The 11,613-nt window shown below is 38.8% G+C and overlaps 1 protein-coding gene across 1 annotated transcript in view; it reads right to left on the bottom strand.

Annotated features, from left to right (window-relative positions):
- Nucleotides 1-1,537: 1,537 nt before the first annotated feature.
- Nucleotides 1,538-11,613, bottom strand: part of FBN2 (fibrillin 2) — a 280,529-nt gene continuing 270,453 nt past the window's right edge. Inside the window, exons 63-65 of the mRNA XM_032156530.2 lie at nt 7,057-7,288; nt 5,360-5,531; nt 1,538-3,455 (exon numbers count right to left, since the gene is read on the bottom strand). Of these exons, the coding sequence (XP_032012421.1) occupies nt 3,081-3,455; nt 5,360-5,531; nt 7,057-7,288 (779 nt within the window). The 3' untranslated portion in view covers nt 1,538-3,080. The remainder of the gene's footprint in view (nt 3,456-5,359; nt 5,532-7,056; nt 7,289-11,613) is intronic.

Raw genomic sequence — 11,613 nt, 5'->3', positions numbered from 1 at the left:
CAATTAATGCAAAATAAAACCCTAAAGTATTTAAAAGAGAAAGACTGTATGAATTATCCTGTTTAGTATTCCTAGATAATGCAAAAAGGCAGATGTTTGAATTTAGTGTAACTCTAAACGTTTTGTCCCTGAATTTTATTCAATGTTCACGTGCAAAAATATCTAACTTCTATCTACTACAAGTAGCGAAAGCAAAAGGTACTAAACAGAGCTACATTTTTAAAGGTCCAAATTTAAATACAAGTAGAAAAAGAATTCATGTCAGCTAAAGACCAAATTATTGCTTATTAACTAATGCATATGCCCAGTGGATTTGGTTTATGTGCCTGGGCTTACATCACACCTTACTCTCCTAGCAATTGTCGTTTTCTATAACTTAGCCAAGGTAGTTTCTGGGGCAAATGGGACATTCATGGGAATGACAAAATAGTGCAGAAAATGTCATTAGCAGTTCGTTATGAGAAAGACAAATTCATTCTGACTGTGTCAGTGTCCACAGTAAAAAAAATGGCAACGAAGCTACCAAAGGTACCTGAGACATTTCCTCCTGGAAGGAGTGTCTTGCTGTGGTCATTTCCTTCTACTTCATTCTTCTCTGTAAACCCCTCATCATTTTTTATCTTCTATGTAAAGCACCTAAAGATGTGGATTCTCAAACTTCTTTAAGAGCAAGTTAAAGGTAAACTAAATGTTGTTGCTCAACTTTCAAGGCTAGAGTCAAATTTGGTTCCAGGTAATTTCATATTACAATGCTCATGCTGTACCAATAATAGATGCCAGATGAAACTGAATATGCATGTTAAGTTTTAAAGGATGCCTTGAGGCAAATACTTTTCTTACTCAATGCAGCTTATTTCTGATTGGCAAAGAACAGCATTAAGATCAGTCACAATATTTCCTTGTTTACTTATTCCTTGGATAAAAAATTTAAGCACATAAATTCTTAAGCCATGCATTAAATTAATCTCTAAGAGTCTTGGAAACATTTCTGTGCCTGTTTTAGCAGTGTATCAACAGAGAGTTCATGTTAAATACTTCGTTAAATCTATCCACTTCTCCACTGAATAAACTGTATACCATTTTAAGAGAGAAGGTTTAGATTATTTTTGAAGATGCCTTTTGGCCTGGGGTATGCCCGCTATTACCTTTGCTTAAAAACTTGGGTTCAGGAAATTTCTACCTTAGAGAAGTAAGATTCTCTAAAAGAATGTTTCACTTCCTCATGGACACTTTATGGAGGCATTAGCATGAAGTGAAGAAATTCTTTGAAGTTTCCAGAAAGATGGGTCCCAGGAAGCTTAGAATTTACGCAGAAGTAAAGGACTTTATGTCCTTCTATTTGAATGTAACTTCAAATCATAATCATCAGTTGAACACACGTTGACTTTGCTTCACAGATTTGCCGGCACTCCTTTATTTTCCTGTGGGTCTGGCTCTCTGTCTGTTACTTCAATACATGTTCCCAAAGGCAAAGCCCCCAGCCCCTCCCACAAATACAACAGGGGTTGTGGTCTCATAAAATTTTCAGCCAGAAAAATACCCCAAAATAAGCTTTATTGCAAGAAAAGTGTCATATTTGATACACAGACCTACAAAAACAAACAAAACCAAAAACCATAAGTTTTTCCTCACAAACTCTTGATTACAAATTTACACTGTTCCTTTTTTTTTTAGTTATTAAAAAAACAATAAAACTTCAAAATACTGGTATAACTGGTTACTAATCTTTGGTCAGCACAGGTTTGAGAGGAACAACCGGGAGCCTGCGTGTGCTTTGGCCATTTCACATATGAGGTTTGGTCACTGGTCCAGGGAACAGGTTCTTGGGTTGAGAAAAATAACGGATATGTACTCTTAATAGCACATCCTGGTACAATATCTTTTTAAATGACTAAAGCAAACTAAACATCAATTCATTGTACAAACATCTTTCATACACAATAGGCTATGATAAAACGAGGCATATGGTGTATAACTACAGTATTAATGAAAATTCTAAAAAAAAAAATGGGTTTAAAACAACAACAACAACATATATTCCTTGGCTGCATTGCATGATTTGTTTGCACATATGGCAATCCTGAAATAACTTGAATAAATGCACCATTATTTAAGACAGCACGAAACACTACAGAATGCCAGGTGTTCCCTTTCAAGGGAACAGCGGTTCTTCAGCTGCCTACAGTACCATGAGTACGCAGCGCACCCTGGGTAAGAATGAGGTGTTGTGGGTAGCACATGTGGTTCCTTGAGGTTATGAGAAGGAAATACAGTACGGTTTGGCCTGCAATGCTAATGGTCTCACAAGCAGTCAAGGTATTTTGCTACAGTGGTTGTGCTTCATCTTCTGTTGCCTGGTGTGTCTGGTGATATGAAATGTTGTCACAAATGAGCTGCTTTGGCTTCGATCTACGTTATAAAGGATCTAATGACATTCATGTCTTTTAAATTATTGATTACACTGCCCATTCAGCTCTGTGTGGCTTTCTTTAAAATCATCAGGTGTGTATCAGCTGGATGACTGGCAGAAAACCAAAGGAAACATCTCTTGTATCTATTGGATTTTTAAAAAGCACCTCTAAAAAAAATAGCTCAAATTTATAAATCTAAAGAAAAACAAGTGAGTTTCCCTTTTTGTTTACATAGCTTGTTCATTTCTCCATATATTACTGCATTAAAAATAAATAAACATCTATATTTTTTTTAATTAGCAACTATAGCAAAATACCCAAAGTGTTACAGACTGCTAACAGGAAAAAAAAAAAAAAAAGCTCACATTATTTTTGTGCATTTAGTGCCATATGCTGATATCTTGAACATTTAGGTTTCTTTTAATATATTTTAAAATGAAGTTATATAAAAAATACAGTAACCACGGTTGCCTTTGTGCTCAAATCTTTGGCCATACCAGAGTCTAAATTATCCCTCCCTGTGAGGGTCAACATTCAAAGTCTAAGACAGGGAGGAAAGAAACAAGAGTTATTATTATTTTTCCTCTTTAAAATTAGTCCTTGACTTTTCAAATGCTTCTGCAGATTGGCTGTGCTAGGATTTGAGCCTGGGCCCAAGTCTGTGAAGGGTTAATACAGCTGAATCTGCAGCCTCATTCTGAGAGCCTCCCCAAGCTCCCCTAGGAGGTAGTCATCCTCATTGCTCTCTTCCAGTTTCTTAAGCTCCTTCTTCTTGTAGAGAGGGACGCTAGTGATTTCCAGTGTGTATGTGCCGGGCATGAGCTTCTTCTTGGCCGTGTGCAAGTAGCTGAGCCCATTCCTTTGGTGGATGCGGAAGACGCCGTCATCATTCCCTTGAGAGATGACATAACGGATGTGGTTGTTGAGGGGCTGGATGGCGGGCCTTAGTTCCAGGATGTGCTCGTTAGAGCCGAGGTGGGAGAGGTTGAACTTCATGTTGACGGGGCTGTCCATGTCGACACTCTCTAGGCTGATCTGTTCAACCTGGAGGAGGAGCAGGAAATGATTTGGGACAAGCTTCTACAGCGCAAGCAGAGGACTAGAAAGAGATGAGCTGCAGGGGCTTTGGTCACAAGGACAGGCTGTGGCTTCCCACTCTCGCTTTCTGCACTCTCCTTACCCGCAGTGGCTGTGAAAGAGGCTATTGTACATTTTTGTCAGTTGGAAGAAAAGGCCAATTCCATCGAGAATACCCTGTAAATCTTTATGACTTCTCACTCAGCCTTAACGAGGTAATTAAAGGTACAGGACTGGGCCTACAGAGTGTTCACATTTCAAGTTTTTCTTTTGATGAGCTTATGAAATATTGTGCTAATTAATAATTTTTAAAAAATAAAATTTAGGTAATGATTTTTTTTTTCTGGAGTCAAAATAAGAAGTACTGCTGTTGGGCATCAGCAGGGACTGCGCCCAGGGGAATCTTCTGTCTGAAGGCTGGGCTTTGATTTGTAAGGTAAGTGAATGATGAGTGAGTTTACTGGGAGCTATCAGAGGTACACAGAGTGAGTGTTCTGCAGAGTTCTCAGGGCTCCAGTTCAAACCAGCATGTTTGGTAAAAGCCAGTGGGGCAGGGCCCAGATAAACCAAGTCTGACTTTTGCTCAGAGGGTTGGGAGGAGGAATAATGATGTAAGTAAGATAGGATAAAAACCACAATGCTTTGATTGGGCACCTGTTAAATGAGGACTTGGCGGTGGTGACCCAGAAGTGCCCACCAGTGTTCAGGCAGAATTATGACCTAGTACCCCAATGGGAAAGTTTATAAGCAGAACTTCTGGATTTGTAGTTTGGGAACTTGATGAATATCTCAACTGTCATACTTAAACATCAGTTGGGTATCTTAGTCTACTTAAGGTAAATGTAACACTGGCTTATTTATTATTATAAAATAGCATCATGAACTTTTTGGCTAGAGAAGTCAGGTCATATAGACAAAGTTTCTGAGGCCCATAAAACTGAAGCAAGTTGTCCAATTCACACAGCCAGCTAGTTGTTGATTAGGTTTTTTGGGGGGGGTAATTTCTCAGTCATATTAACTACAGAGAGTGGTGAGCGATGACCTCATGCTGTCTCAGATCTTTGGGAAAATTATCAAGATCTCTAAATATGAGATATTAATCATTCATAGGAACTGAACACGTGTAATATATATGTCAGGCATTGTTCCAGGCAGTTCACATGTTTCAATTCAATTAACCCTTCCATCAGCCTTCAGAGGTATTATTATTCCCATTTTACAGGTGAAAAAACTGAGGTTGAGAATAGTTGAATAAACACCACCTATGTAACAGTGGTAACAGATAGGGAGGGCCAGGGAATTATGTTCAAAACCAGGTAGTCTGCAGCCCACCCCTTTAAACACTGCCAAAATGCCATTAGGGAAAGAAAATATCAGTGGCACGCAATTTCCAACTTCAGTTCCTTAAAGACTACAAGTGATTTTGAAGACAAAAGTTTTTAGTGAAGGAACAACTGTATTAAAAATAAATCAAAGAATATGAGACCTACTTGGTTTCCCTAGTGAAAATTAAAATCAGCTATACATTTATAAAACAGAACTGAACAAATTAATAATAATTTCATTTTTTGAATCATGTAAAAATAGCTCTTTCCTAGATGGACATACCTTCCCGCATAAATGAAAAACTACAACAAGAGAAAATGCTCTGAAACTGTGAATCCTAAAGTCTTTTCTCCCAAGCTTTGTGTTTTGATCTAATAATTCAATCGTTTTAATTTACTTGTCTTTTCCATACTGGGTCCATTAATTTATCCACTAAATTCAAGGTATGATTAACTTCAATGAGGCTGAAAACAACATGAACTGCACTGTATACATGACTCCATAGGGATAAAATTTTGTGGCAACACAAAGTGGGATTTACTCACAGCAGTGGGATCAGGTTCATGAATACTTCTCTTCTGCCTGCTGTCTTTCTTAGAATAGCCGTTGATTTTGCACTCATAGCATGCTTCTGGGGACAGAGCATTTTCCTCATCGACCTCTGTATCCAGTGACAGGTACTGCCCCTTGTTAAATCCCATTCCTGAGACACAGTGGCTATTTGCGGAAAGCAAAGTATTGTCAGACTTTATCACTGACTTTGACCATAGTTTTCAGTGGTACAGCAGACTCTTCAGAAACACGAAACCAACAGAGCAAACTCTAAACTCATAAACATAAAACCCTAATATTCTTTGCAACTCTTTTATTTTTCTTTCAGAGACAAGGTCTTGCTCTGTTTCCCAAGCTGGAGTACAGTGGCACGATCTTGCTCACTGCAGCCTCGAACTTCTGGGCTCAAGAGCTCCTCATGCCTCAGCTTCCAAATTAGCAGGGACAATAGGCACACACTACCACATCCAACTAATTTTTTTTAATTTTAAAGTTTTTCAGAGATAGGGTCTTGCTACGTTGCCCTGGCTGGTCTCCAACTTCTGCCTTCGAGCGATTCTCCTACCTAGGACTCCCAAAGTACTGGGATTACAGGGATGAGCCACAATCCTCTATAATTCTTTAATTCTTTAACACACAATAGATGAAATTTTCCATTATTTTGAAACAGCAAAATTCTTCTGAGGGTGAGCCTCGTGCTTCCCCAATTTTCAATCTTAATTAGACTGAAGTACTGAGCATCATTAACTCCAGAAGGTAAAAGTAAGGTATGAATTTCCAAAGAGAATGCTAAGAGAGGTTCCATTGTTTCAGGGGCCTGAAGCCTGTATTTGCTCTTTGCAACAAAGCTCCCTGCTTTAAAAACTGAGATTTCTGAACTTATATTTTGGTTAGTGAGTCAATGAACTGGCTCTAAATGACCTTTGTCTAGACCAAGCCTTTTGTTTTAAGTATTATCATACACCATTGCTGGACAGACTTGGTCCATGCCTTTTAGTCCCTGCCTTGCACACTGCTCCTTTCAAAGAAGGCAACCTGGACTGACCTCTAAATGCCCATCTTCTGTGTTACTGAGCACCACGGCCTTCCTGGAAGGATGCAAATGGCCAGCATCTCGGCCACAGCCCATGGAACTTGAGACAGTGAGCCTAGTTGGAGGGAAGCGTGTCTTGTGGGCCGGGCCCATGCTGAGTGGCACCACATCAACTAGGCACCATTCTCTCTCTGTGCAATAGAAAAGCCATACGAGCAAAGAATGGGACAAACTCCTTCCTCAGTGATCACTATGCTACCACCTTCCAGAACTTGTAGAAGAACCTGTGGCAAGGCCATTTCCACTTCTACCTCACGGCCCAGGGATCCATGGCAACATGTGAGCCACATTTTTAAGCATCTGTTTGTCTCTGGCCTTGGGTCAGATTGAATCAATTCAGGCCCTTAATAAGAGGAGCAAAGAGTGGTATTTACATACAAGTTCAAGTTTTATGCTCATCACAAAGGAAGTAATCCTATACCCTGAGCACACTCCGTGTGTGCTTTCTTGGTATTTATCTGCATACCCTAAGAGCTCTAATCAATGCTTTTGCGGCTTGGCTTTTAGATACTGTACTCTTCCCTGCAGTGGTGGGTGGCCTGAACTCACTCAGGAACCATGTATTCCTCTATGTGCTGAGGCTGAAGGCCGCCTTACCCTTGTCCCACTCTGTAGTACCCAGGGGGGCAGCCACAGAGGTAGCCCCCCTCCGTGTTGGAGCAGCCGTAATTGCAGGGGTTTTTGGAGGACGAGCACTCATTCACATCGTGGCAGGCACTGGAGAACTGGTCGAAGGAGAACCCCGAGGGGCAGGCACACTTGTAACTCCCCAGGGTGTTGTAGCAGGAAGCAGAGCCACAGGCATTGGGATTGGAGCATTCATTCTCATCTAGTGAAACGAAGAAAGAAACTCTTACACGGGGAAGCGGGCAAGGGCAAAAACGTGAACAAGTCTGGAGTCTCAAGTGCCTGTGATTTTATGGCAGAAATAACTCTAACACAGTATTTTATTTTATTCTGACGATTGATTTGCAAAGCACATGAATGAAAAAAATTCCCCTAAATTGTGGCTTTAAAAAACCCTTGCTTTGCTCTTTTCTGTTTGTACTGTTTCTAAATATGTCTGCAGCCCTTGGGAACAGATATTTGCAGTTTGCCTAGTGAATAACTCTTCTATTCTCTGAACAGAAGGTTACTTCAAAAGCCTATATCTCGGGTAAATCCTTGGAGATAAAGGGAAAACTAGTTGCCAGGGCCTGTCAGGAGGAAGAAATGGGAAATGACCGCTCTTGGGTATGGTGTTTCTTTTGGAGGTGATGAGGATGTTCTGAAACTGGTAGTATTGATGACTGCATACCTTTGTGAGAATCTACAAAACCCATTTACATGTACACTTTAAAAGAGAGAAGTTTATGATATATCAATTAAAAAATATCCCTATAAGTATTTGTATCCATTCCCCCAGCAATTCCCCAAACCTTCATTATAAAGGAGGAGAAAGCATAAAAAAATTTATAAACCCTAAATGAAAACGATGGAAAACAACACTATTTAGTTAAATCAGTTGAACCAACAACCTAGTTCAGTTTAAAATCCTTGAGAACCCACTGGGTGCAGACTGTGCCTTCTGAGGCAGGTTTGCATCCAGCCATCAGCCAACTATAGCTTTTACTTGCTTAATGACTAACATTATACTATAAATACCTGGTAGCAGGATAATTATAGGTTATACTTTCAGTTGCTATTGTCATTTTTACAAAATCGAAGTCTGATTATGCTTTCAACTTTGGAGATCATAATTTTGCCTTAACTGTCTGGTTGATATACAGCATGCGGCTTGACTTCTTTGGGCTTTTTTTATAATCCAAATTTCACCCTGGGAACAAATCACATCTGTTCCATGGAATTCTTTCAATTCTTGTGACTCCTTGTGGAGCAAAGAGTGTCTGTTTACCTAATATGTGACAAGTATATATTTCAGCCCATGTGGGGAAACAGGCCCATGTGCAAGTGGGTGTGCGCAGAGGACACAGTACCTAGTGGGGAAGTGAGGGATCTGCAGCAGCTCAGTGAGATTTGGAAGATGCACATGGGCTCTCAGTGAAGAGGCCTCCCAGACAGGAAATTAAACTTCGTTAAGTACAGGACAGAAGTTACTGAAATGGTAGATATTATTAGGAACATTTTCGTATCATGATTCTGATAGTCTCAGAATTAAAGGAGACCACTAAATGTAGGTTTCTTAATCACGGAATATAAAAGATGCTGATTATCTAATATGTGAAAATTCTTAGCATTTATGGCAGGGGAAGAACATAGATACGATAAATAAAATCTCAGTAACTTGGCTACATATGATGTAACTATAACTGCTATTTTATTTCTATATACAAGAGACTTGGAATTCTGCCACAAAGCCTCATCTGCTTTTATAATTAGATCTGACATTCCTATGCAGTGTTTCTCTCCTAACAGGGAATCTAAATTAGATTACAATTTAATAAAACGATCCTATCATGAATATACCATTAGACACTGTGTTAGGAAGAAAAATTACCAGGCAAAAATAATTAACTGAATAAATTATATTTAAACATATCAATTACAAGAATATTTAAAAATATGTAACATTTTTGCAAGCACCATGATATACCTCATATTCTATAAATGTACATCATGATTAAAATTTATGGACTTAAATAAATATGTTTCTGTCTGACACATACTTTGAACTGATTCAAGCCTCACTCAACTATGTGTGAATTATTGCGAACAGGCTACAGAAGCAACTGGAAGTTACTAATACTAAAACACAAAGTCTTCATATATGAAGACATAATTTTTCTTCATATGCAAATGTATTTACATATTTCAAATTTTGAATAATTGTATTTGAATAATTCTAATACTTACAAATAGTTGAGAATGTTCCCTACATCTGTGCACTCTTATCTACCAGAACGTTATAAATTCTCTGTGACAACTGGCAGAAAACTTCCTAAAGTGTTAGTTTGAACTGAAAGCTTTTTTCAATATTAACACTTTCAAAGAAATTTCATTCTTCTTCAGTTGGTAGTAGGTTTGGTAACATCGTAGGTTTACAGTTTTGCCTTTTTCAACTGTCTGATGGATTGACTAACAGTACTGACCACTGACGAGGAGTCCTGGGGAAATCTGTCTGAAATGCTTCCTTCTGTATTCCCCATCAATCATATGAATGGCTGAAGATATTCACACAAGTAATGATGGATAAAAAATGTTGGTGGCTTTTCAATTTGCGTTTTGTCCTAATCCTTTTTCTTTTGCTAACTTGTTGCTTTTATTAGTTTCCTGAAGGGGTATTTCACCCTATTTCTGCCATATGTTTGAGATAAAAATCCAACGGTGTTACATGAATTCAAGGGAAGAAAGTCAGCAATTTTATTAGAGGCAAGCGGGATTCCTCAATCCTGCCCAGAAGAATCTAGAATCTTTTGAAATAAATCCCTGATGTGTTGTACCCAGGCACCTGCTGCTTAGAGGTACTCATTTTAGTAGAACAAGCTTACAAATTAATACCTGCAAATAGGGATATCTGCTCATGTATTTTTAGTTTTGGACTCATCTTAAACCATTTATTCCTCTGCTCATGGAGTTTCTCCTGATTAGAAGGCAAACCGGCTTCTGGCTGGACTCCAGTGCGAGCTACTCTGGGGGTGACTGCCTTGTCAAAGGCCCACCCCAGGATCTCATAAAGGGGAAATGGGATACACCACACCATCTTGATTTTAAGTCAGACTATTTTAAATAGAGCTTCCACATTTAGTAAAAACCTGTGCAGCTCATTTTGTGCTAGGTGTTTAGAAACAAAAACTTCAGGAAACTGAAACATTTTGAAATTAAATTGGCACTCCATGCATGTTCCTATTTCTACTTTTGTTCTCCTTAAAAAAAAATTCTGTTTGAGAGAGAATCATTCTTTTGGATTAAGGTCTATGGAATTAACCAAGAAGTCCATAGTATTTACTAAATAAAGTGGTGGCCTTCATATTTTATAAATATTGCAATATAATAAAATTGTTTTATATTATTATATTTATTTATTTATTTATTTAAATTTTACTTTAAGTTCTGGGATACGTGTGCAGAATGTGCAGGTTTGTTACATAGCTGTCTAAGTGTGCCATGGTGCTGTGCTGCACCTACTGACTCATCCTCTAGGTTCCCTCCCCTCGCCCCCCACCCCCCAACAGGCCCCAGCATGTGTTTATTCCCTTCCTTTCCCTGCGTCTATGTGTTCTCATTGTTCAACTCCCACTTATAATGAAAACATGTGGTGTTTGGTTTTCTGTTCCTGTGTTAGTTTGCTGAGGATGATGGCTTCCAGCTTCATCCATGTCCCTGCAAAGGACATCTCTCATTCCTTTTTATGGCTGCATAGTATTCCATGGTGTATAGGTACCATATTTTCTTTATCCAGTCTATCATGGTCATTTGGGTTGGTTCCAAGACTTTGCTATTGTAAATAGTGCTGCAATAAACATACGTGTGCATGTGTCTTTATAGTGGAATGATTTATATTCCTGTGGGTATATATCCAGTAATGGGATTGCTGGGTCAAACGGTATTTCTGGTTCTAGATCCTTGAGGAATCACCACGCTGTCTTCAACAGTGGTTGAACTAATTTCCATTCCCACCAACAGTATAAAAGTTTTCCTATTTCTCCACAGTCTCACCAGCATCTATTGTGTCTTGACTTTTTAATCATTGCCATTCTAACTGGCCTGAGATGGTATCTCATTGTGGTTTTGATTTGCATTTCTCTAATAATCAGTGGTGTGAGCTTTTTTTCATATATTTGTTGGCCACATAAATGTCTTTTTTTGAGAAGTGTCTGTTCATATCCTTTTCCCACTTTTTGATGGGGTTGTTTGTATTTTTCTCACAAACGTGTTTAAGTTACTTGCAGATTCTGGATATTAGACCTGTGTCAGATGGGCAGATTGCAAACATTTTCTTCCATTCTGTAGGTTGCTTGTTCACTCTGATGATAGTTTCTTTTGCTGTGCAGAAGCTCTTTAGTTCTTTGAAACCAATGAGAACAAACAGACAACGTACCAGAATCTCTGAGACACAGCTAAAGCAGTGTTTAGGGGAAATTTATAGCGCTAAATGCCCACATCAGAAAGCTAGAAAGATCTCAAGTCGACACCCTAACATCACAATTAAAAGAG

This window comes from Hylobates moloch, unplaced genomic scaffold (assembly GCF_009828535.3).
Source record: "Hylobates moloch isolate HMO894 unplaced genomic scaffold, HMol_V3 SCAFFOLD_6, whole genome shotgun sequence".
NCBI classification, from domain to species: domain Eukaryota; kingdom Metazoa; phylum Chordata; class Mammalia; order Primates; family Hylobatidae; genus Hylobates; species Hylobates moloch.
This window is presented reverse-complemented; position numbering and strand designations above follow the sequence as displayed.